Source organism: Manis javanica, chromosome 3 (assembly GCF_040802235.1).
Source record: "Manis javanica isolate MJ-LG chromosome 3, MJ_LKY, whole genome shotgun sequence".
NCBI lineage: Eukaryota > Metazoa > Chordata > Mammalia > Pholidota > Manidae > Manis > Manis javanica.
In genome coordinates this window covers 61789768-61817110 of record NC_133158.1, presented here as the reverse complement: position 1 = coordinate 61817110, position 27343 = coordinate 61789768, and the positions used below count along the sequence as shown (strand labels likewise).

Genomic DNA, 27343 nt, shown 5'->3' with positions numbered 1-27343 from the left:
TTTTTAAGAAGTAAAAATGTGTCAACTTGTACAAACTATTTTGTAACCTGCGTTTTTACCTTTTAGCACTTAGAAGAGTGCCTAGTACCTCATAAGTTCTCAATAAATATCTGTTGAATAGATGAGTGAACACATTTACATGTCATTAAGATTTTTTCTGTGGCACCATTTTTCACAACTGCACAGCATTCCACTCTATGAATTATCGTGTTGCATCGATCCAGGCCCGGGAGAGCTGAGGAAAATAAGGTGTGTGATGGACACACAGATGCCCTGTGCATGCCCCGAGTTCGTGCTGCTCAGGGCTGCTGGGAGTGCTGGCACTCCACCCTCCACTGCCAGCTGCCTTCAGGGATTACTGCAGCTACAGAGCACCACCTTCCTGGGCCTCCCGTATCTAAGGACGGATCACAGGGGGCCCATGAAGAACGATCATGACAGGCATCTCCCTCCAAGTTCCCCCGGAAAGAGGTGGTACCCGAGGCTTTCCCACCTCCATGGCAGCTTGACTTCTCCCCACACCCAATCCTGTTTCCACCCTCTTCCTTTCATGGATATTCATCTCAAGAGCACTCCCTAATAAATATACTGCACTCTAAATTCTGTCTTAGAGTCTGCTTCCTGAAGAACCGAACCTGGTACAGAGTTGGTTCTGACCCAGCAGAACTACTTCGCTAATGTTAGCAAATTCTAACATTACTGCTGTTACCCATACCTGCACCCGGCTAAATAAACTATGATGCATGTAGTCCGCAATTTGTTTCGTAGCCATTAAAACAACTGTTGGTGCTGTGTGTGACACGTGGCTCAGGAGGAAGGAAGGGGAAGGGGAAAGGAGGGAGGAATTGGGTATCATCACATAGTTCCTTGAGCCTCTCTCTATGCCTGAATTTCTCTCAGTCTCTTTGTTTCCAGATCTCTTGCTCCTTATTAGTCTTTGGGCCACACACAGTGTGAGCATTACTTGGACGACTACTATTCCTCTAAATGCAGCATACATAAGTTATAGAAACTGGACATGACCCTGAACAGATAACATGTACCAGCAGAGCTATGGGCAGTCAGGATAATAAAGAGGCCTTTTAATGCACAAAAGCAGAATTAAGGATCAAATCACATGAATAAAAAACAAATCAAATCCAAATAAGAACAAAAGCCCTGAGTAGGTGTTCCAGGAAGGCCCTGACCTAGGAGGAATCTGGGGGAGTGATGAGCTGTGCCCTGTAAGGATGCCTCCAACCTGTCAGAATCACACATTCTTAAGCAGCAGAAATCTACAGAACAAAAACTTCCTGTTACTTCGGGCCTCAGCAAGGCGAACTTAGGCAGCCTCAGGCTCAGCCCATGTGAGCTGCCTCCTCCCAATCACAGCCCACCCTCCCCTGGTCCCAGAGGTTCAAAGAACTGGTGCAGGGTAGAAAAGCACTTGGGGCCAGAGCAGCCTGCCCAGCGGGCCAAAGCAGCACCAGGAGGAGGAGGCGGAGAGGACAGGTGAGTAAACCCGACTCCACTCTGCAGGGACGCCAGCTGCACCCTCAGGGGCTGAGCTGCTGTCCTGGGAGGGGAGCTAGCAGTCTGACGGGGAAGGGGACCAAATTCATTTCCTGATGAATAGAGTCAGCAATTTTTGTAACTTAGACTCTTGCGACTGCTTTATTCTCTTTTACTTTAAATGTACAGATTGCTTTCTTAAACCATTTGATACTGTCCGGCTCTCAGAACTGAGATTAAAGTTCTGGAGGTGTCAGTCATTCATCCTGATTTCAACCTCAAATTTCTTCAAAGACAAAGAAAACTCCAAGAACCCTCGGAAAATGTGTATCTCCTGACTAAATCTCAGAGAGACGCCCTCCCAGACCCCCAATTTCCCAGTGCAGAGTCAGAAAGCAAAAGACAATTTAAGGAAACCAGTCATATTATTTCTAAATAATCTAGCAGAGAGATGAGACCTTCCTGGTCGTCTTTTTAGAAATCATTTGGTCCTGCCAACGCATAATGCGATTTGTGAGGCAATTACTTACATTTCTTCTCTACAAATGGTTCTGCCTAATAAATGCATCAGTTGAAATAACTCAACAAATTACCTTTATCTGTAATGTTATTTTTACATAATGTATTTTTAATCTTCACCAGTTAGTTGATCCACCAGGATCTGCATATTCTAATTATACATTATGTATATTTGTTTTTATTGCATAAAAACCTTTGTAAAGGAATCATAAAGAACCTTGTAAAGAAATGGTTTTCCTCAATATGGCTTCTCTCTCACTTACCAACTTTACATTTCCCTGTATGGCCCCGGAAGATGACTGGTTAGCCAGAGACGGGTAAGATTCCTCAAGGGAGGAACAACCTAAGACAGCCACAGTCGCAGGGGGGCCATCAGGTGAGAATTTGGGGATCAACAGAGGTGAGGCTCAGAACCTCACCCCCCCTGCTTTGAGAGAAATCTTCTGCATCCGTGGATGTCTTGCTGCCCTTGTCTAGCCTGGATTAATACTTAGTCCATAGGCACACACCTGATCATCTGATCATCTATATTTGCCTTCTTACAGCACTAAACTATGTTTTCTACCTTTATCTTGCATCTACCTACCACTTCAGCATTTTATTAAAAATAAAAATAATAATAATAATAGGAGAAATGTGGGATCAACATATAAATCAAGTACAAAAATCAAATGAATATTCATATTTGACCTGATGGTTTATAGGTCATATTGCATGATCAAAACCGAAAGTTTCTGTGATGAATGCCCTTGTACTGTTCACCATGTAAGAATTTATTCACTCTGTAAGAATTCGTTCACCATGTAAGAACTTGTTCGTTATGCTTCAGAAGATTGGAGACTGACGAGAATTAGGCTTGAGATGGATTAATGATTGTACATTGAGCATTGACCCCCCTATACTGAATTTTATTGTTGTTAACAACCATTTGATCAATAAATATGAGAGATGCCCTCTCAAAAAAAAAAAAAGAAATGGTTTTCCTTTTGATTAATGCTCCTCAATAAGGAGAAAAATTGCTTTTTTTGCTTTCTTCTATAACAGACTTTCTTTCTGCTACAATAGGCTTAAACATAAACAAACTTTTTTTTTTAACTGTCTGGAAAGAACCATAGACTTGTAAATCAAAAGGGGACATTAGACACCATCAAGTTAAAAAAAAAACAACAACAAAACCCACAAATGAAATCTCAGTATTTTTTTTTTTACCTCTCCTGCTTACATTCTTACCTAGAGCAAACATTGATCAGCCTTAGAATGCACTGTTTCCTTGAAGCTGGAATCTGGGCCTCATGGCCATGCAGGTCACCTACCCCCCTGCCTACGTGCCTATCTGGGGCAGAGACCAAATTCATGAGGAGGTGCCCTGATCTTACCTCCCCCAAGGGATCTCCACAGTGTTCCTGCCCTGACGGGGGCATCCCCCCCCCATTGTGCACACCTGATGTCTTCACTTGCCCCAGAGTGACTGAGTCATTGATCTACCACTGGTTCTTGACTTCAGGTGTGAGTGACCCCGAGCTCATCAGGAGCCGAGGACAGTGCTGTCCAATGAGCTCTCTGCCGAAATGGAAATGCTCTGTACAACAGCCCCTGACCACCTGTGGCTTCTGAGCATTTAAAATGTGGCTAGTACAACTAAAGAACTGAATTTTAAAATTTCATTTGATTAATTTGAATTTAAATAGCTACATGCAGAAACTAATTACCATAGCAGTCAGAGCAGGTTTAGTCTTTAAGGCAAGGAAAGCTTAATGGATGCTGCGAGCCATGGTGTCTTGGGCACGGTAACAAGATCTTTTCCTCATTGCCAGGGACTCATCCTACACTAAATATAAGCAAACCAGCAACTGTCCTGATCTATAGTCTCCACACCCATTTTCAGTCTCACCTCTAAGTCATTCAACTGTCTGCTTCTGGGTTAAAGGCAACAGCATACTGTGTTTCTTGTTTCTTCCTCTCCTATTTCTTTTTTCTATTATTTTTGTTGATCCAAATTTCTCTAGCATGACCTGGAGGTTTAGGAGTGATCTGTGTGTTGTTCTCTGGCCCAATAAACTTGGGTGAGGAACAGCAGAAATGGATTTGAAAAAATGATCCCATCTTGGTGGGTGAGTCTCTCTCCTTTTTCTTTGGCTTTGAAAATTGGTTTGTTGAGTGAGCAGTGGTTTTTAGATCTACTCAGTGTGCGTGGAAACATCAACACTATGGATATGAGTAATTTTTTTAAGGAAAACTGAATGAAGGCACAAAAAAAAAAAAAGAAAACTCCAGCCTTTTAAAAAAGTCTGCACTCCTCAGAGCAAAGGAACTCCTAGGATGTTGAGCAATTTGCGTAAATCATCATGGCGCCAGGCCACTGGGCAGTTTTCCACAGGGTGGGGCTCACAGGGGCTATTCCTGTATGTGGAAAACATTTTGAGGTATGCTGCCCACTTTCAGTCTGGGGTGATATCATTCCTGAAGCAGACAGCCACAATTTGACCTCTACCTTCTACCTATCCTACTTTTTAAAAGTTATCCCATTTCACAGATTCTTTTATAACCCTGCCAGCTTTAAAAAATTCTAATATATGTGAGGGAAGCACTGCTTTGGAGAAACACAGGAAGGTTCAGTAGACTCCACATTTGCCATAGCCCATACTACTGGAAGCTAAAAAGGGAGGGAGGAAGGAAAGACATATCATAATATCAGGACTCAGCCTCTGTGTGCGCAGAAGACAGACCCAACTGGGCGTTCCCCTTTCTGGGTGTCTCCCCTCTTCCTTTGGAAATATAAGGAAGGAATCTGATAAAAACATTCACATTGACATCGATGGCTCAGGAGAATCAATGGACCTCTTTTATGAATTTGCATTCTAATGAGCAAAGGAGGGATTTCAGAAATTAGGGTGAAAAATGAAGATTTTGAATGGAGGGTGAGGTGGAAGGTTCTCTCTTTGCCAGCTTTGTTTATGTGACTTCCTTGTGACCTGACTTGTAAGGGAAAAGGCAGGCTGAAGGGCAGGACGCTGGGAGTTTCTCTTAATTTTAAAGAGACATAAAGGAAGGTGTATATCCCTACCTTTTTAAAAAGAAGAATGAATGATTAGTGACAGACTCAAGAAAGGCTGGCTGCAGGGCCAACTGACCTGGACTCAAATCTTGGCTCTGCAAATGACTCATCGGTGGTCCTGAGCAGGTCACTTCCCCCCAGGGGCTTGGTCTCCTTACCTGCATTCCGAGAGGGCTGACGGAAAAGCCTCCACATTTGCAGCCAGAGCTGACCCTTATCGTGCAGAGTGGGCACATGGCTAATAACAGCTCTAGGCGAAACAACACATTGGTTTCTCCCCAATCACATACCTTCTCATAAGACAAAAACTAGCTAGAGTGTAGTCATTGACGTCTAGGTGTGTCACTCATCAATTAATTTGAAAGTTTATGATCTTGTTCCTTGAGAGCAATTACTTGTCAAGTTGGCTTACTTTAATGTACAACCATCTCTTCCTCTGTGGGTTCAGAATAGCTTATTAAACAAAGCTTTGGGAAAGAAGAAAGGTAACAAGGTGCCAGGCCAGATTGCAGTGGGTGAGGCTCGCAGGAAAGAAAAGCCACACACACACATCCAACAAACTGGCTGTGGCCTGAGCTTCCCTGAAATGCTGTTTGCTTAGGGCCCAGGGAAGCAGGAAGGGTAGGAAGGATCACTCCAGGCAAGGGTGGTTGTGGAAAGAAGAGGTTTTTCAGTTCAGCTTCAGAAGATGGAGTTCAATAGGCAGAAAGAGAAAAGACTTCAAAGGGAAAGGCAATGTACACACAACCCAGAGGCATGATCTGTACACTCGGCAGAAGGGGATGGTAAGCAGCAGGCCCCCTGAAACCTGGCTGGTACCGTCTTGAGTGCAGGCTGAGGAGACAGGGCTTTGTCTCTTCAGCTGTCCAACCTCTCTTCGATGGGCTGGGGGGGAGAATGAAATGGTTGGCTCTGGCCAGATACTGTGTATACAGACAAAGGGAAGTTACTGGTCTGTCTCCAAGAGCTGGAAAGTCAAAAGGTCTCAGATTCAAGGGCAGCATTGTAGGACAGGAGAAATCTGGATGTGAAGAGATTGGTCAGCAAGAGACAATGGATGGACAAATGAAGCCATCTGCCAATAGGAAGTAAGGGGTTGCTGGTGACTTGTGGATGGAGCTTGTGCTTGGAGCAAAAGCAGCCTAGGGCTCTCCTCTGAATTTAGGCTATAGGGAGCCTTTGAAGATACTTAAGCAGAGGAGTGATAGAAAATCAGAGCTGTGTTTTAGGGCAGTGGATCTCAGGTTAATGGCTGGCACCATAAATTGCTGATAAACTCAATTTAAAATAATCAAGTGGACCATTTGGCCTAAATTCACTCTGTAAGTAGATCATAGCCTAAATAGGTGGTAGCAGGCACCGAAGATTTAAGAAAAATCTGTGAGGGGGAAAAATGCTTAAAATGACAAAATTTGATCATTCATTTTTCTTCAAGTTAGGAAATGACTGTAATTATTCAATTTTGGCATCAAAACACATCCTCCCAGTAGGTGGAACATCTGTGCTTTGTAGAATCATTTAAGAACCTCTGCTTTAGAAAGTTCACTCTGGAAGCACAGCATGGAACAGAAACAGAAACCATTACATTCATCTGAGCCAGAAGTTAGGAGCTGGCAGTGGGAATTGGCAGGGAAGGGTAAAATGGTGTCAGGAAACATCAGAAAACAATCATTTTGCTTCTATCCAAATTATAAATCAATTGAAGTCAAAGGAAGGGGTGTATTATTAAGGGTTCTCCACAGATACAAAACAAATAGGACATATAGAAAGACAGATTTATTTGAAGGAATTGGCTCATGTGGTTATAGGGCCTCCCAAGTCTGAAATCTATAGAATAAGCAAGCAGCCTGAAAATTTCAGGGAAGAAGTTGCTGTTGCACTCTTGAGTCTGAAATCTGCAGTCTGGAAACACAGGGTTTCTGTCGTGCAGCCTTGAAGCAGAATTGCTCCTTCTTCGGAAACCCAGCCTCTGCTCCTAAGGCCTTCAAGTGAGTGGCTGAGGCCCACCCACGTTGTGGAGGGTATTCAGCTTTACTCAAAGTCTACTGCTTGCAATATTAACCATACCCGAACAATATCTTCACAGCACTGTCTAGATTGGTATTTGACCGAACAACTGGGTACCACATCCTAGTGAGGCCGACACATAAAACTAATCCATTGCAGGATGTTCATTATGATTATTTCCTTCCCAGACAAGCAGAAACAAAGCCCAACAAGTTATCAAGACACAACTGCTCCCAGGCCCTAGAGAACAACAGTTTACATTCTATATGAAGAGAAGTGCCATTTGTCCCTCCCTTCTGTTCTTTCTCCAGGCCTGGCCTCTCTGCAAAGATCAACAAGTTCATGTCTTCTTTTTTAATAGCCATCAGTGTGGAACTTTGTTAAAGTTTTTCTTTTTTGACTTAAATCAGTTCATGAGTCTGCCCTTATACATCAGCATTTAATTGCCTTCAAAGAACTCTAAAATGAGATTAGCTATGCCTTATTGTTTCCTCTTAACACGGAATGCAGCCCTGCTCAGAGTTAACCTCCAACTTGCCTATTTAGAAAGTAAACTCACTTGCCTCGGTTTGTCAGGAACATATCCTAGAAGTTTCCCACTAACTGAAGGCCTCTCTGATAGAGTCTAAGTAATGTCAACTTAACGCATTCTGACCAGGGTTTTCTAACCCCAGTCTTGAGTATCTTCTAGCTTCGTGAGTAACTGCTTTCTAAATTCAGTAATTTGATAACATGTTTCTTGTCGGTTAGTTCTAGAACCACTCTAAGGCTAGCCATGTAGTTTGGAAGGTTAGAGCTGATGAGGGGAAGCTCTGGGAGGCCTGGGCTCCCCACTGTTGTTTCAGCCAGATTTGGGTCTGATGTATAAATTGGAGTTCCATAGTGAAATCGTATTTCCTTTGAAATGTGGCTGTGTATTTTAAGATAAAAGCAAGTCACTAGTTTTAGTGCCTTCACCCTTTAAGTCCCTTAGCTCTGAGAAAAAGTTAAGAAATTAATATTGCCTGGGTAACTAGTATTGTACTAGAATTCACATATATTCTCATTTAATTTTCACAGTAACCTTTTAAGTTAGGTATTGTGATACCCATTTAGAGATGAAGCTCAACAGGATTAAGTAACTATATGCTCAGGGGTGGAACTAAGGTTCAAAACCAGGTCTGTCCAAAGCCCATGTTCTTTCTACTCCATATTCTCTAACCTGTTCTGTGATAAAGGTCTAGGCAAATAATTCATTCATATATTCATTCATTCAAATACGTATTTTTAAATTTATTTTATCTAATTTTATCTAGTCTTTTATTTAGCAAAGTAGTTTAGTGTGTGCCTCTGTGTCAAGGACTGGGCTGCCCGGACCAAGAAAGACAAAGAAGACAGTATCCTAGGACCTTCTCCTGCTTTGGAGACTCTTGCAATAAAGTGCAGAAGCCATTTGTAGGTTGACACAAGGAGGAAAAAATGCACAAGGGGAATGGAACAGAGTGGCCTCTGAGTAATTCTGCATTAGGGAGAAAGCAGCCCAGCACAGAGGGAGAACCTTGGGGTCCTCTCTGCACCACCTCTCTGCCTGGAGCATAGGCCCCAGAGCTGGCCAAAGCTGGAGGGATGAACGCTGTGGGGTGTTAGCTGCTCTGGAATGCTGATGGAATGCAGAAGGGGTCCCTCCTGTGTGGACCTGCTGCTGGTGCCCAGCTCTGGCCACACCCCAAGCACTGGGAAGTTTGTCCTCCTCTCCCAAAGAGATTTTTTCTCCCATGTATCCTTCCATGGAAAATTAGCAGAAGCACGCATGGGTGAGGCCTCCACGCTCCTCCAGCTAAGCAGCCCCTGGGCAGAGAGAAGAGGGAAGTGGGGGAGGGTGTTTCACCTCAACCTAGGAGCCTTTGGCTGTGAGACCAGTTCACCACTAAAATCTCCCTCCTGGACCCCAGGGGTCACTGGTGCATAAAGCAAAGCCATGGCCCAATACCTTGCCCTTCCTAAATATCCCCCTGGTCATAATTCATGATTTATTATGTTTGCAAACAACCTTAGTGTTTGCCAACCACTTTTGCATCTTTTCTCTCAGAGATCCCAGCAATCCCATAGACAAGCTGTGTTTGACCCACTTTATAAATGAGTAGGCAGAGTGGCATTGCCCGGGGTGACAGAGTAAGGGTGGGCAAGCCTTGGGTTTGAACCTCAGCCTTCTGATGCCAAATCCAGTGTGCTCGCCGTTAGACCACAGCCACTGGTCTCCACTGTGGGCTTCCAGAAGCCTACACCTGGCTCCCTAACTGCCATCCCTCTGGACACCTGTGGCTGTCTGGGGGAGGCGACAAATGTCAAATGTTTTAGGTCGTCTAGACCCCAGCCTGGTCTAAAATGTATGTGACCAAGGAGAAACTGTGAAATGCTGCCTCCCACATTAACCTATGAATTTGCACCTTGTACTTCCGAGAGCTTCAGTCCCAAGGGGTGGGTGAGAGAGCTGCAGGTTTGGGATACATCTAGACAGATTTTCTGGAAAAATGTGGGTGCAGCATTGGGTCTGGGAAAAATGTATAAAAATGAGAGCAGTGTCAAGAAGCTAAGGAGACAAGAACCTGGAGAAGAGAGTGAAAAGACAGGCCCAGTGAGTCTGACCTTTTTTTTTTTCCTAATGAAAGCATTAGCTATGCAGCAGGACTTGAGAAACTGCAGAGCGTTCAGTGAATGATCTGAAGCCAGGCAGGTCTGGATTTGAATCTCAGCTTGTGAATCTCCTAACACTGTAGATTTAGGCAGAGTAATTAATCTCTCCATGCTTCCTTTCCTTCCTCTGCAAAATGAAAGAAAACAGAACCTCCCATAGGTCCTCCAGAAGGATTAGCTCTGCTGACACCTTGGTTTTAGCCCAGTGAGATTCATGTCATGCCCCTGGCCTGCAGAACTGTAAAAAAAATACATTTGTATTGTTTTGAGCCAGAAGTCTGTGGGACCTTGTTACAGCAGCAATAGGAAACACAGATTTTTGGTAAAAATATCCATCTCTCAGGTCTGTTGAGAGGATGAACTTCAAGTGCCTGGCATGTGCTGAGAACATCCGAAGTGCTCATTAAACGACAGCTTTCCTCATCATTTTGTTATTTTGGAAGATGGGAGTGAGTTTCTAGGTTATAATGTGTCACTGATGCCAGAGGCCTGAGAAGAGAATGCAGAGAGAAACAGGAGGAAAATTCAGTGGTTGGCAGCTTTAGGAAGTCTTGCTCACCAGTATGTCCCTGCCCTCCTTACTCCCCCCACAGGCAGGCTGCCTCGCGGGCAGTTCCTGCACATGCCTGTCTGGGTTCCTTCAGTGCTCTCTCCTCTTTGCTGGGACCAAGCTCCTAGCGGCCTCTTCCTTCTTCTCACCCGCTCTTGTCTTCAGATTTCCTCCCTGATCCTGACTTGCAATTTTCCCACAGAGCACTCACTCGTCTGTCTCTTCTCCCTTTGCAAAACTCTGGGTGGCAGGGTAGTCTTTGGAAAAGTATGGATCTGGGGGACATAATTGAGTCACTGGGGCCAAATCCCTTCTCAGGGTCCCTTCATTTCCTCTCTGGACCAAGAAAGCCACCCCCCACCTGTCGGCCTGCCACCTTCTTCCTTCTCTCCATGGCCCCATTTCCCCCTTGGCTCTGCTGCGCATGGTCATTTTTGCTTTGAATTTTTATTGCTGTAGTCATTGTAAATTCTTTGAAAGAACATATTGTCTTCTCTCTGCTCTCTGAGCACAACTCATCATTACAAATGGGCTGCTACCTGGCAAATGGATGCATACTCAGCTCGGGTTGAAATGCTGCTGAATTTGGCCTCTCCAGATATTTGCCTTTTACTCTGCATACTTGCATTGTCTGAACTTCCACCTTCCACAGTCTATTTATTTGTCTCTCAAGTTTAGATGGTAACCCAACCGGTCAGGAGCACTGTGTGTGCATACCAGAAATGAACTGGTCGGGCCACAGGAGTAAGGCGCTCCCTGGGCAGAGTTTGCATACTGACGCTTCCGGGATAGTCAGGCTCCACTCAGTCTAGTGTGTAACACTCACTGGGAAGAACGAATGCCATTTCTAGGCATGAAATTGACATTTCCAAGCAGAAGAAACGAACGGCATTTCTAAGCAGAAACTACACATAGGGACCTTGTAACAGTGGCCCAGTTTCTTCTCTTCATTCGGCAAACATTGACGGAGTGCCCTCTATGTGCCCAATTCCCAGCCAGAAACACTCACAATTTTTAACTCCTCAATTTCCATAGCTATTCAGGTGATCAGGTAAGGAGAACCTTACCTATTAGAGATCTTTAAGATTACTTGGTAAGTTGTTAATACTTAACCGTCAGAGTATAACAATGAACTTAAAATTTCACAAGCCTTTTAGGAGGCTTACCTCCCACTGATAGCACTACACAAACGGGACATCAGCCGCACTGACTAGTTTTACATGGAGTGTCACCCGCTCACCTTCCTCCCACACCCATACACCTCTTCTCTACTTACCAGCACCGCACATATTCTACAAGGCTCCTTTCCTTCTCAGAACTCTCAGGACAGTCCTTACAGTCTTGTTAGATATATATATATAATGACTATTTAGGAACATAGCTTCTCTACTAGAGCATAAAATCCTACAATATAACAATCTTTGTTACATATCTTTGTATACCTCACATGGCAAGCTGTATCACATAACACATTTTGACTTAGAGCACGCATGCATGAGGTGATTAAATTTAATTAATAAAACAGTAAGAGATGTGATTGGCTTTTCTCAAGGTATTTCAAGCTCAAAACTCAAAGTAATTGACCCAAATGCTTACCCTCATCTTCCTTCCACAGCATCCTCAGGGAGGGAGGGGCTTACATACTTTGAGTGTCATACAAAGCGCTAAACCTTATCAATAACTTCTGGGAGCCAGCGTGGGCTGGGGCACGAGCTACACTGACCGACATCTCCAGCTGAGCTCTTCACTGGCTGGTTTTATGACCCCAGGGAACTTAATTTACCTAAATTAAAGGTTTAGTTCCTCATCTGCAAAATAAGCCTCCTCACCGTTTTTCTCTCTCTACCTAATTGAGCTAGGAGAATTAGATGTGTGTGTGTAAAGCACTTAGGAGAGTAGCACGTGGAAGGACCTAAATGTTGTCCCTCTTTCCTCCCATGCCCCCTCTCAGGTGGCAGGGTACTTTTTTATTTGCCTGTTATTTTTGAAGGTAACAAAGTATTCTGAAAGTAATGGTTTTTAACAGCTGCCCATAGTCCATATGGGAACCAAATGCCCACTCAGGCCACGTTTTGCCCCTTGGGTGTCGGTTTGCATGAGCAAGGGCAGGAAGAGCCCTGACAGGGAGCCCCAGAGCACTGGCCCCTGCCCAGCCATCAGACCTCAGGGCCGCCCCTTTGGGCTTGCGGGACCTCGGCTCATCACTCAGAAGAAGCATACAGTCTATATAATCCTTTCCTTGAAGAACTCCTGAAAGTTACTGATCAGACTCTGGCAAGCTTTTCTTGTTTTCTTCTTTATGAAATGACTGCTCTCATACATCTCAGGGAACACTGAGCTTAGTCAGGGCATTTCCTCCAGCGCTAAATGTTGCGTAGCTTTGGTTTGGATGCTCTGAAACACCAGACACCAGAACACAACGGTGCGGGTTAGCCATGCAGCTGTAGCCTTATTTGTCACCTGCTCCTACGAAACAACCGTAATACTGTGATGTTCTCCACTGTGCCTTCAGCTTGTGGGAAACCCTGAACATGGCCAAAGATGACTCCACTGTTCGTTGCTTCCAGGGCCTGCTGATCTTTGGAATTGTGATTACTGGTGTAAGTAATGAGTATTTTTTGAGAAAATTCTGTTCTTCTGGTAATCATCATTTTAGATTAATCAAAAGTGAGAGTTTAAAGGAAAATAATGATGTAATTGTTGACTCCCTGCCACTTTGCTCCTTTTTAAGAAATGTGTTAGTGAAGTATGCTAGTTAGAATTTAATTATATAAAGAATCACATGCAACTATGTAACATGTCAAAAGACAGGGGTTTAAAAAAATAGGTATTTCCCTCCCAACTTTAAGACACAGGAATCTAAAATGAGCCGCATCAACCATGGTCAGTGTCCAGACACTCCCACCACACACGCTGTTTCTCTCCTCTTTCACCTGGGTTGATTTCCATGGGATTCTGTTGTGAAGGCTGTTGGGAGCAGATGTTTGTATCTGCTTGTTCTCATCATACAGAGGCCAGTACCCGGATGTGAGAGTGTGGGCATGGTGTAGTGAGAGAGCACTTAGGGGTCAAAATCACTGGCTCTTGGCCCAGCCCTGCCCCTGGCTCCATGCAACTCTGGACAGGTCATCATCACCCTTTGGAGTCAAGATCCCTCATTTGTACAATACAGGGGGTGGGAAAGATAACCAGCTCTAACATTCAGTGGTTCTCCGGCACTGATAAACATGACTAGGACCAATTTAAATTTTATAACCCAAATTTGGGCAAGGGGCAGTGGGAGTGGGGGTGGGAGATTTATCTTCATACAAGAAGACTTTGAGTCATTCATGCCCAAGAACTTAACAGATGGTCTGAAATTGTCTGCATCTTTTCCAAAATAGCAATAGAACGAATTGACATGTGGGAGGAGGAATGCAACCAGTTCAGTGGAGTGAAGAAGTTTAGTCTCCCAGCAATGAGCACGCTAAGTCAGTTGCTTCGAGCCTGTGTGGGGGACCGAGTTAGTCTCTCTCACCACCCCCACACACACCTTCTCCATCCCTTTCCCAACCCTGCTGTCCCGGGCCGCCGGCCTGACAGAGCCTCCTCTGCCCCCAGATGTGCGGCATCGCCCTGACGGCCGAGTGCATCTTCTTCGCGTCTGACCAGCACAGCCTCTACCCACTGCTGGAAGCCACTGACAATGATGACATCTATGGTGCTGCCTGGATCGGCATGTTTGTGGGCATCTGCCTCTTCTGCCTGTCCGTCTTGGGCATTGTAGGCATCATGAAGTCCAACAGGAAAATCCTTCTGGCGGTGAGACTTTGAAGCTCACTGTAGTTGTCTCCTGGGCCGATTTTGATGCATCGATTTGTTTCTTCTCCCCTGAGCACAGTGCCTTGGCTTTTAGTAGAGTAGGTGGGAGCCGTGAGTGCCAGGTGAGGGTGACTCTCCCTGCAGTGAAGCTTCTCTGTGTGGGGGGCGAGGTTGCCCTCCACTTTGCAAGTCCAGAAGATTCCAATACAGAGAACCCAAAGGGGAGACACCTGGGGGAGACCCTGCTGAGTATTTTCCAGATCTGTTCTTCTCCAGCTGGTGACTGCAGGTGCCCAACACATAGAGCCAGGAGCTACATAGGCCAACGGAGAGTCAGAGTGAGAACTTGATAATCAGATTTCTTTTTCTTGATGATAAATAGTTTAATATATCATTTTAATATTAATCAGGCATCAATGTATTAGGACATAAAATACAAGCCATGCATGAATTTTCAGGAGAAAACCTGAGCTTTTTCAGACTTTTTGACTTCCAGGCTGATGGTTTTGTCTGATGACTGGCACTTCCCATATTATGCATTCATTCTACTTTTCAGAGACTCTACAAAACCTTGACGCCCTCCACTGTAGAGAGCAGCTTCAGCCCCCACCTGCCTGGGAGGCTCTACCTCCGTGACCCACAGATGGGCTTCTGCCCCAAGCCACAGACAGCAAGGTTGTGCCCTCCCTCAGCAGAGGGAAGCACAGCTCAGCCAGCAGAACTAAGAACCCTCCTTGTTGGGCCTAGACGACTCTCTGTCCCCATGTTCTGGCCAGCAGTTTCCCATGCTGTGATGGGGTCCTACCCCCACTCCCCACCCTGAAATAACTCTGCAACCCAAATGCTGTAGGACTGGAGTTCCACCCTTATGGAACGAGTCCAGCAACTTAGCGTGCTTGATGGTTTACTCTTCTTGTGGACCAACATTGTCCTGATACTCAGGGAATGCAGAACATTTACATTCTCTGGCTCTCTGGTGCGAGTTAGTTCTAGGGCAAAAGCACCCACTTTTGCAAGGTGAGGGAAAGAACATGGGGGTAGGGAGAGGAGAGGCTGGTGTCCCTAGAGACAAGCCTCACCTGCACCCAGCTCACTTCTGCTTGGGCCACATCTGCTTGGGAACCCACCTGGGAGGGAACATTCTCCACCGTGCCCTGCAAAGAAAAGGAGCAGCATGCCCTCCAAGGGGCACCTGCCCTGTGCCTCCTTTCTGCAGTGCTTCTAAGGGATTTCCAAGACTCCCTAAGGGTGTGTCTTGCCAATGGGTTTCAGCCCGGGCAAGTTCACTATGGATTCAATGAAACCGAAAAATGACAATGGAATGTTCTTGGGGTGAAAGGGTTTATACCCAACTTTATTCCCACAGTGGCAGGTCAATCACTAAAATCCCATCCACTCAGAGCAAGTCTGCATGCAGCAAGCTGGTCTCTACCTCTGGGCCTCTCTGCCCACACAGCTGTCTCAGTCTCTGTCCTGGGCGCTGCCACCACTCCAGTCTCTGCTCTCCTGCAGCTGTGCCCCTGTGTCATGCAGAGTACTGGGTGGAGCTCTTTATATAGTCAATAGCAACATATTTCCCACACGTGTGTAGTGAGCTAGCTGACCAGGGCCAGGTGAGAATCCTGCCCACAGGAACCTTCACTGTATCCACAGGGGTCCAGCAAAGCTCTTGACAACCAGGCCACAGCTAAACTGTGGGGGTGGAGGGATGGGTTGGCAGGGAGGTGGTAGGAATGTTAGGAGGCCTCTGGAGGAGCTCCTGGCGTTAACTCCCCAGCCAAAGCCCTTTTCCCCAGCTGAGTGATCAGGGCAGAAGAGGGCCCTGCTCTGAGAGCCCCCCTGCCCTGGGAGGGAGAGCCAACACTGACCCCTCCCAAGAAGAACCCAAGGACCAAAAGCACACGTGCAAGGCTGAGGAAAGCTAAGTCAGACCCTCGAAATAGTCTCCATCCCAGCCTCAGAGGCCATTTGCTGCTCAGACATTTTCCAGCCATAAAGAGGGGCAGTGTGATGAGCAGGCATCATGTGCACATGCACATACAACACACACAGGTGAGCTGCTTTGCTCCCTTGACCTGGTGTAGCTGCCGGGGTCAGGGGAGAGAAGAATGCCCGTGAAGAGCTGTGTCCTCTGATTTGACTGGATGCTTGTCAGGAGGGATAGTGCATATCTAAACATGATCCAGTTCATCCTTTCTGACCTCTGTAATTCTAAATTTTCAGTAAACCATATAGAAAATTTCTCCCAGGGAGAGAGGTTTATGAGGCCCTGCAGGTGTCTGATACACTAAGATTCTCTTGCGAGCCACTGATGAAACACACAACACACAGGTGTGCCATTTCATTCTTATAGCCGTTTTCCCTAGTTAAAATAGAAATGCAGGAGACACTAGCCTTAAAAAGCTCTGTGCTCAATAGCCATTCATTTTCTGGGGAAAAGGAGAGAATTGAGCTGATCAGCGCCTAGCACCAAATCTTGCTCTAAGCAGCTGATCAATGAGAGTTTGTTGAATAACTTCATGAATGATTGGATGGTTATGTTTAGCTGAATGTGCTGAAAAAAAATTAACAATTAATCATTTAAAAAAATTTCTCTTTGCTGGTAAATGTAATTATTTCTTTTCATTTGTTTCCCTTCCAGTATTTCATTCTGATGTTCATAGTATATGGATTTGAAGTGGCATCTTGTATTACAGCAGCGACACAGCGAGACTTTGTGAGTACAGTCGCAAAGCACAGAGCAAAATGATCATATGAATCCCCATTACCACGAGAATAATAGCATAGCTGACACTGTACCAGGCACTCTAATATGTATGTTAATAGTAAATGTATAATTTTACTTAATCCTCTTAAGAACCCTATGACATAGGTATTATTACAGTTGTCATTGCATGAAGGAGACTTAAAAAGGTAAAGTGCCTTATCCAAGGTTCACAGCTGGTGAGAGATGAGTCCCAAGTCTAGGCAGTATGTCTCGCGGGGCCCAAGCTTATCCTGCCATGCACAACACCACTCTGCGCCCCCTACTGGCCCTCTGATACGATGACCAATAACCCTCCACATCCAAGACTTCCTCTCAGTTCAGCATCCTTTCCCCCTTTTTTTCCATTCACGAGCCTAAACTACCCCACAATGCCTGTCCACCCTGGTCTCGCTGGGATTTCTTTGAGGAGGGGGGGTCTTCTCCCTACCCAGCACTTCAGGCACTCAGAGCAGCACCACATCCATCCCTACCCTTTCTTGGTGCCTCTGAGTTATTTCACTCCAGGAGACAATGCCCAGTGCCCCCAGCAACAGGCCAAGCAAACCACATTGCCTGCTAACCCTCCCTCTTGTGTTGCCCCCTCCTGCTGTAGTTCACGCCCAACCTCTTCCTGAAGCAGATGCTGGAGAGGTACCAAAACAACAGCCCCCAAAGCAACGACGACCAGTGGAAAAACAGTGGAGTCACCAGGACCTGGGACAGGCTCATGCTCCAGGTAATGCCTTTGGTCTTGGAGACATACCCTTCTGTACCTAAGCCAGGAGCCAGGCGTGTCACCATGGGAGATTCCTTCAGAGAGAGACTTGATGTGGGCAAGTTCATCTATTCCTCTTACCTATTCCTCTTGTGTACATATGACTCAGGGAACCCCTAGACTTATATTTTATTTCAAGCCATGATGCTGATTTGCTTCCATTTATAGGGATAATGAAATATAAGACGTTTAGTTGTCAGTCACACAATTCTGCCTCTTAGAACTCAGGCATCACTTACATGAGAGAAACGTGTTGCCTCCTCTGTCCCACAGTGAGCTCACGCAGCAGCTATTGGCTTTTTTGCTGATGTAGTGCCTTTCCACACCTCTTACAAGCTGGTTCCACTAAGCACCCTGGGCTTTGGCTTGTTTGATCACCCAGTTTTCTCTAAGTGGCCGTCATACCTTATATCCAAATTTACCTCTACTACCATCAAAGGTCCAAGACTTTCAAAATACATACTATCATACCTACATTGTCGTATGCGTATGAATTCTCGTTTCCCACATAAGTCCTGATTTGGCCCAATTCTCACACTGCCCCCTACTTCCCCTCCCCACCCCCCACCCACCCTCTCACAGTCTGTCATCAGCAAACTCCCTTAGAGCCTCCACCCCTTCTTTGAACTCTCTCTTTATCCTCTATCTTCTATAATTTTTCATTAATTCCAATATCCCATTCCAATGAATGTTTTACCCCATTAGGACCTCCAATTTATTGGCTACTTTTTCTTTCTATTGCTCTTCTGACTATAGGTCAAATATTTTTTGTACTCCGTTAGCAAGAACTAAGCTCTTCAAATGAAAACATGAATGCTCACCCACTGAAAAATCCACTTACCAACTTTTAAAAACCCTGGTCTGACATAAGCCTGGTCCAAACTTAACCATTTCCCCCGTGAAGGCTCAGGTCCAAATACGGGATGATTATTTTCTTCGGTGAATTGTTTTCCATAGTCCAGTGACGAAATAAGATCTGCTTTAAAGACAGTTGATCTGTCATCACCTTTGCGTGGATATACTTATTCTGAAAGTTGAGGGGTGCCTGTAGTTTTAATTTCTTTTTTTAAAAAAAGGAAGTGATATGAATTGTGTTTTATCTTATTTCCTCACTTCTCTCCAGGGTGTAAAGATATTATATGTGGTAATTGATCTTCTTTTCCTATGTGGAGGCATAGCTATGTGCCACCAGGTGCTGGGTATCTTTGTCCAATTTCTTTTCTCCCATTATAAAAGTAATACACACTTTCTTCAGAAAATGTTAAAAATATAGAAATGTGAAACATGAGGAATTACTCATAATTTCTTCAGCACTAAAAATTCTAATTGTGTGATTCTCAATTTGCACATATGTACTATGAGAATAAGTGTATCTCCCACACATTGTTGCATCAAGATATTCATATTAATAATAATTAACATTTATTAAGGGTTTGCTATGGGTCAAGCACTGTACTAAACATGTTCAGCATATTAACTAATTCAATCCTCACAAAAACTCCATGAGGACCAGGGGCTATATTAAGGAAACATAAGGCCATGTTGGCAGTTAAGGAAAATGAGTCTCAGAGAGTTTCACTTGTCAAAGGCATCTGAGCTCAGTGGCTAATAAAGTTAATACATGTTAATGTAATTCACAAACTCTAAAATGTAGGTTATCAATACTGTCCGCTCTCATTTGGGATCTTAGTGAACAGAAGATGTGGCACTTTTCTTTACTTCTTTCCCTGTAAAATCTCAGCGCTACGTTGATGATTCTAGCAAGGTCCATGGGAGAGCATTTTGTCTCTCTCATTTGCTGACAGGACAACTGCTGTGGTGTAAATGGTCCCTCTGACTGGCAGAAATACACGTCTGCCTTCCGGACTGAGAACAATGATGCCGACTACCCCTGGCCTCGCCAGTGCTGTGTCATGACCACTCTTCAGGAGCCTCTCAACCTGGAGGCCTGCAAACTAGGAGTTCCGGGTTACTATCACCATCAGGTGAGTCCTCTCCTCCCAAGACCTGCCGGAAGGTTCTTTCTGCTGGGTAACTGCAGGTAATAGTCTCTCACTAAGGGGTTCCACATTCCTTTTCCTAAATCTCATGTTAATGATTTCTTTCTCTGTAAGCAAAATGTGGATGCTAATCTAAGGCTGATCTGGGAAAATACATGTTTCAATAAAATTAACAGAACATGAGAATTGCAAATTGAAATTCTGTTTCAATGAAAACTATTTGTATGAAATATAGAATTGGTATTTCAAAAAACTATTGACATTAAACATTTGTACTACTTTTGCAAAATGTTAAGTTGGAAGGCGTGATATACAAAAGGAATGTTTTGCTACTTTAAATCAATGGCAGTTGCTGAGGGTAAATGCAGTAATTATACATACACATTCCTTATTCAGTGGTAATGTAGGACTGTCTTAATAAAATATTAGATTGGTGATTTGGTAGAAGGTAGTTTACATAGAGATGGTTTTTGAAAGTGTTTGCAGCCTGATGAGAATGATATGATGGTCATGAACACTAGCATTTATTGAGTACTTACTAAATGCCAGACACCTTTCCAAGAGCCATACATATAATAACTCATTTAACACTCAAAGGTAGGTCCCAAGATGATCCCTATTTTACAGAAGAGGAACTGAGATACAGAGATGCTAATAAGTACTTTGCCTGAGGTCACACAGCTAGTAAATGGTTGAGTCAGGATTCAAATCAGAACAGTCTGGTTCCAGAGCCCTGACTCTAAGCCAGATAGAACTTGGTAATGTTCCCAAAAGCCCTGAAGAAAATCCTCATATATTATAGTCACCCTCTGAAATGCTGTCAACTGCTTTGAGGAAAGCTTGCTGTGTGCGAGTTCATTAAATTGTTGACCCATGTCAGGCTCCTTGGTCCTGGAGTAAATACAAACTGAACTTCAGCATGAAGGACACCACACTGCTGGTCCTCATGCCACCCCAGAAGGGGCCTGGACTGGGATGGGCTGTGTTGATCCAGAAAAGGACATGGAGGTGATACAGATAATTCTGTAGAGTCGTTCAAAGCAACCCTCATTTAGCTTTTTAGCAGCATTGTTTTAATCAGTTAAATTCAGACCTATAAAAATTCAATGTACTGCTGATAATCATAATATGCAATGTAATTATCACTCACAGGAGTAATAAAATGCTTTCACATTTCAACCTTGGCACTGGCCCATGTAAACATATCTCGATTTGAATGTCATTGTGTACAAATTGTAACATGTAATTGAAAGGGACATAAAAAAGAATGTTCGCCTTCAGATAATCAGTTTCCCTAGCACATGGAACATTCTAGTAACGATGGACCTCCGAATTTTGACAACCCTTCTAACATCCTCCCTTACAGTTCCTTGGCCTCCCCTGACCTTAACGTTTCCACCTCCACTACCCATCAGCTACACTGCGACTACGAACTCATCATGATTCAACCCTACTTGCCACCCAGTTCCTGCATCCAGAAATCCCTCTCTCTGTCCCTGGCTTCCTGTGCTCCCACTTTCTCAATCTCACTCATTCTTCACCCTCAAAATGATCTCCTATCTATCAGTCCTTTCCAATCCTCCTGAGCCAGGTCCCAAGACTGCCATCCACCACCGTTCTTTCTCAGTTATAGATCCTACTAATTCTATTTCAATTCTCCACAAAGCAAAATAGGTCACCCAGCACTTCACATACTTCTCTATGGCAGGTGATGCCTTGAACTCTCTTTGTTCACATCTCTGCTTCTTTCTGTCTCTCTCCTTGAGGGCCATTACTCAATTCTGTATCTTCAGACTTAGCATAATGCCTGGCACAAAGCAGGCACTGATAAAATGGGAGGTGGGTCAGTGAGTGACTCTTCACATCCATATTGTAGCTTTTCAAGATCTACACTGCACAGATGAGGCTAACAAAACAGAGAAGTCATAAGGGTGGTGATAATAGGAATAAAGCAGGATTTCATATGCCATGACAGATGCAAATATGTACTCTTACATCACAGCCCATCTGCTCCAGAAATGCTATATGCAAATTCTGATCACTGCACCTTAAGAACATCATAAGGAAGGTCATGTTAAGCACCACTATGATAAAAAAGGCATCATGAAAAGGCATTAAGTGAGAAGTGAAAAAAAATAAGGGACTTTTGTCTGTGAGCTCCATGATGGCAAGACCCGTTTGTTTTGTCAGAGCTGAATGCCCAGCACAGTGCCTGGCACCTGACATAAGTGGGGTCTTATACATATTACTAGATGAATGCCCACCCTGCAGGATTGTCAGGACGATCAAGTGAATGATGGATATAGGAACAAACGTTTGTGAACCATTGTGTGTCACAAACTGTACCATTGTAATAGTTACTTCTTACCACATTCCATCCACCCTATTGGTGTTGATTGGGTGCCTGCTTTGTATAGACACTTGTTTTAGGGTCTAGAGCTCAACACTGAGCACGATAAAACCCCTGCCTCCACAGAGCTCACGTTGCAGTATGGGAGACAGACAGCAAACAAGTTACCAAACAAATAGGCAATAAATTCCAGGTAGTGATAAATGTATCATAAGCAGAAATAAAGCAGGGTGAGGATGTAAACAATGACTGGGGGAAGCGTATTTTTCTCTGTGGTCGTCAGGAAAGACTTTATTGAGATGATGTTGCACAGCATTCTGAAGTGGGTGAGGAAATGGGACCCTGACTTCAAGAAGATTGAGGCAGAGCATTTCAAACAAAGAAACAGCAAAATGCGAGGCCCTGCAGTGGAAGCATTCTTAGCTTTTTAGGGGAATTTCAAGGACATCAGTAGGGCAAGGCCAGTATTAGTGAGGGGAGATGAGAAGGCAAGGCTGGATCTAGATATTTTAGGGCCTGAATTTGTAGGGAGGGGTTTTCTTCAAGAAGAACAATTAATAATATGCATCCAAAATGAGGTACAGGGCCTTGAAATGGTCTTACAAGTAAGCAGCCCTCAAGCTTCAGCTCATTAGCTTTACAGTGAAAAGGCCTCTGGAGGTGGAAGCTGGAGTTAGAGGAGGAGGCAGAGCTTATCATACAGTGCCTGGTAGGACGATGAGGAGACTTAGGACTTCATTTTAAGTGGGGGTGGGTGGCCATTTCTTTGGAGCAGGTATGTGAAGTGACCTATGTTTTACAAGGATCCCTATGACATACTATGAAGACTAGTAGGGTGCCAACAGTGGACTCAAGCCTCAGGGAGACTATGGGAGCTAGTGTAGTAATCCCAGAATGAGGCCATGGTGGATCAAGGTGGGAGCAGTAAGTAATAAGTGTTTTTTGGACTTGAGATGTACTTTCAAAGCATACCCAGAGGTTTTGCTTAAGTATTTGCTGTTGGATAAGAGAAAAACAGTTAAGGATATTCCTAAATGTTTCCTTTGAGCATCTAGGTGAATGAAGGTGCCTATAACATAATGGAGAAGAGTAAATTGGGGAGAAATCAAGGTTTAGCAAAAGCAGAGCATGAAAGTGGATCAACAAGGGATGGGAGCAGGGTCAGAAAGGATAGAACCTCAAGTGCCATGTGTAGCCACTGTGTGGGGCCTAAACTTCAAGGCCAGCCTTTCAAGGACATTTCCCTCTGGACCTCCGTGAATCATGGAGCCAGCCTGGTCACTGCATTTCCTAGGCGTTCCTGTGATTCCCAGGACTGTAGGAGAGGTCACTTAGACAGCAGGTCTACCCCTGCGCATGTGCACCACTTGTGCACTTTGCATAATGATGAGCACACGGTGTGCCACATGTAAACACTTGCTGGCATGCGTGAGTGAATGATTCAGTGAATAACAAATGACTCACTCCTTTGCACACACTGTGGCTTTTTAAGGTCTCATTAGAGTCCAGTGAAGATTATGTTGAAATGTGATGTCAATGAGAATATAGAAAGTATGGTATTGGGAGTTCTTTAATGATAAAAAAAAATTAAACCCTCTGATTTTCACAGACTGGAAGCACTTTTGCTGAAAAACAAATCAAAAAATAATTCTGCCCTCCAACAAATCATTAATAAAATCTCTTGGGAGAAGAAAAAAATTAGAACGTCATTAAGAAGACTTTACATTGCCCATGTATTCAATACAAAAAAAAATTTTTTTTTTTTTTTGCTAAAATGGCAGCACCTTCATTAGATTGAGTGATAAAGACACAAAATAATGTAATAGAGAATTACTTCTATTCCTTCAGAAATACCTGTTAATACCTGGCTGTCAGTGGGGATGCACAAACAGCCTGGTTATGTTAAGCCGGACTTTGGAATGACATTGATCCATATAGAAATATGCTTTGCCACCCATCTCTTAACATCTCTTTTCTGGTCCCTCTTACACCGATGTGGCTTCACACACCCCTCCAGGGCTGCTATGACCTGATCTCCGGACCCATGAACCACCACGCCTGGGGGGTTGCCTGGTTTGGATTTGCCATTCTCTGCTGGACTGTGAGTATGTCCCTGCAGATGTCTTATTTCTGAGCAGATCATGATCAAGGAGAGATCTTGAGTTTGCCCCTGGTTAACCCAACCTCACTAGACAGTCTGGAACCAAAACCTCAGACCTGAAGGCTAGTCAGGGAGCAGCTGGCACTAGAGCAAGGACAGGGGATTCCTTGGGCAGTGGGGCATTCACTCCCCTACCAGGGCAAGGATGTGCCCTATTAACCAGATTTTTCTCTGGCTGGGATGTGCTTGCCTGCTCCTCCAGCTCTCTGGATCTCGTTAATTCGTTACAATTAGAGATCAAAGACTGTCATCCATCTACATGAATCCGGCCCCACACTTCCTCATTCCTTCTGAAGAGCAGCCTCTGCCAGTCCACCTTGCCTACCTTATCAGATGGGCATGCAGCAAGAGGGTAGAACAGTGGTTCTCAGTCCTGGCTGTGCATTAAAACCTCATGGGGGAGCTTGGAACAAAAAAGCATACTTACAACCCAAGCTCTGAGATTCTGATTCAGTTTACCAAGAGGCATGACCCAGGCCTTTCCTTTCTTTCTAAAATCTCCAAATGAGTCTAATTTGCTGTCATGATTAAGAACCATTGCATTCAAGAAGCAGTCCTAAAATTTTGGTTTCAGAACCCCTTTACACTCTCAAATGTTACTGAGGACTCCAAAAAGAAATTTTGTCTATGGAGGGCCCTAGCGGAAACAAACACAGAATTCTTAAAAATGTTTATTACCTCTTTTAAAATAACAATAAACCAATTACATATTAGCATTAATGATAATTTTTTGTGGGAAAAGTGACTATTTTTGTTTTGTTTCCAAAACAACAACAAAAAAATAGACAAGTGGCATTGGTTTTACATTTTTGAAGTCTCTTCCATGTCTGGCTTCAATAAAAGCCACCGGGTTCTCATTTTTGCTTCTTCATTTAACTGTTATAATATGTTGCTGAGCTTGAAAGAGTTGAAGAAAATCCATCCTCACACTGATACGCACTTTAAAAAACCAGGAATATTTTGGTAGCCTTATCTAAATATAACTGAGAATTCCTCTCTAGTACTACACAAAACTTGACAGGTAGTGGTTTCTTAAAGGTTAGTTGAAGTGGAAGCTGAAGCTGTTTCAATGAACTCTTTGGACTCTATTACATTAAAATACATCACACTAGTTTGTCCTGCAGTTTGTATAAATCTCTTACCCATTTATGATTCTCTAACATCATGCATTGATTAGTTGGGACAATATTGGCTCACCATATTATGCACATCTCCCAGATGTTGGCTGATTTCCTTACACACTGCCAAAAAAATCGCATTCATTGATACTGCCACATCGGAAAAGACTGTAGGCACTGGGATACTGTCAAACTCATCATGACAGATAACAAGTTTCCTGATTTTTGCTTGAGTGCTCAAATTTATCACTGGCATCAAACATTGTCAGTTGTTTTCCTTGAAGTGACAGCCTGACTTTGTAAATTTTCAAGAAAATGCTGCCAAACACCCAATGTAAATAACCATAACTTGTCTGTTAGTCATTTATTTCAAGTAAAAATGGTATTTCATGAAAAAAAAAAGGCCACTTCACTCTACAACTCACACACGCATTTCCTCAAGACAACCGTCCCATTGCAGGATGCCACAAAACTGATTTATGCATACTTCCTTTCTGCCATACTGACTATTAAAAACTGTGTTCTCAAACAGGAACATTTAATACAATGAATACTTCTTACTGCATCAAAAACAATTTCAGGTAAAACTGCCTTTTTTTTTTTTTTACTGCAAGTACCTAGCTGTGAAGAATACAATGACTATTACTACATTTAGTGCCTCTGCCTTGAATCTTGCTGAGATGTGAGCAGTTTTACCTTGCACTGCTTTTGCACCATCAGGGCAAATGCGAAAACAGTGAAAAGGGCAAATAAACTGTTAATATTATTATGCAAATAGTCTTGACATAGTGGACCCCTTGGGAGTTTGTGTATCACACCTTAGCAAATGCTGGGTTTGGGGTGAGAACCTGGGTAAGGCAGGAAGGAACAAATAGCTCCTTCAAGAGGTCTTCTATGATCTCAGTCCACCCTCTTAGGAACCCCTGTGACAGCCTGCACACACCTCTGTCGTGGTCACTCCACTATGATGTATTTGTCTCTGCCAAAAGCCTGCAAACCAGCTGCCCTTTGAATCCCCAGTGCCTAGCAGAACACATAGATGCTGGATAACTTGTTGAATGAATGAAAACTGATAAAGGTGCCATCTTAATTCATGCCATGCTAGCAGGAATTATGGAATAATGTCTAAAGGCTTTTGAGATCTTAAAACTTCAAACCAATTAAAACCCTTGACATTTCCACAAGCATCAAATGGACTCTGGATCTCATAAGTCCCCTTAAAATTCAAGAGGAAAGGGAAGGGAACTAAATGGTTGAGGGCCTGCTATGGACAAGGCATCAAGTCAAATACTTTCACCAGTAAATCCCCACAACAATAGCTGGGTAGGTAGCCTGTCCTTGGGTAAGTTATTTATCTTCTCTGTGCCTCGGTTTCTTCATAGGTTTTGGAAGCATTAAATTGAAGTATCATAGCACTCAAAGCAGGGTCTGATGCATAGTAACTTATCAACAAACATTAGACATTATTATTAGTTCATTATCTCACTCAATCTTCCAACTCTGGGTAATTATCTTTACAGATGCAGGGTGTGAGTGGCAGATTTGCAACAGAACCCAAAGACTCTAACCCCTCACCTGAGGCAAATATCTTGAGTTCTCTGGCATTCTTCAAGGGCAGCTGTCCCAGGTCACAAGCATTTTTAGGAAAAGAGGAAATCCCTGGGAAGGAGAAGTTCAACACTGGAAGCAAGAAAACTAGAGAAAGGAATCCACTGAGGGTAACTGGCCCTGATGGGAAGAAGGAAGTTTCTCAAGGGGCTAGTTGAGCACAAAAGTGAGATGAGCAACCGGCAGCCTGGGGTTATAGGTGCAGATGGGGGTAGGAACATGGGGAGTGGACAAGTTGCCTCGAATGGCGAGATAGAGTCAATGTTACCTCTGCCCCCAGGATGTTGCTCAAGGCAAGATTACTCTTCAAACTGCAGTGTCACTTACCAGAATGAACCTAACATTTTCTCCCCAAGTATGAGATGTTTCTAATACAATGCTTGCTCTTCCCTTTTTCTTTTCTTTGTATTCTAGTTTTGGGTTCTCCTGGGTGCCATGTTCTACTGGAGCAGAATTGAATATTAAGAATAAAGTGTCACCATTATATGA

General features: G+C 43.9%; 2 protein-coding genes across 2 annotated transcripts in view; one reads left to right on the top strand and one right to left on the bottom strand.

The window, feature by feature from the left end:
- Window positions 1-72: 72 nt before the first annotated feature.
- UPK1B (uroplakin 1B) lies at window positions 73-27343 on the top strand. Its single transcript, XM_017678507.3, has 8 exons — window positions 73-1491; window positions 12808-12895; window positions 13896-14096; window positions 16738-16812; window positions 17456-17578; window positions 19423-19602; window positions 23985-24068; window positions 27269-27343. The coding sequence occupies exons 2-8, from the start codon at window positions 12827-12829 to the stop codon at window positions 27317-27319; spliced, it is 783 nt and encodes a 260-aa protein (XP_017533996.2). The 5' UTR covers window positions 73-1491; window positions 12808-12826; the 3' UTR covers window positions 27320-27343.
- B4GALT4 (beta-1,4-galactosyltransferase 4) overlaps window positions 14096-27343 on the bottom strand; it is a 44194-nt gene continuing 30946 nt past the window's right edge. The window contains exon 8 of the transcript XR_005059913.2: window positions 14096-14409. The gene's annotated coding sequence lies outside the window, so the exon portion shown is untranslated. The remainder of the gene's footprint in view (window positions 14410-27343) is intronic.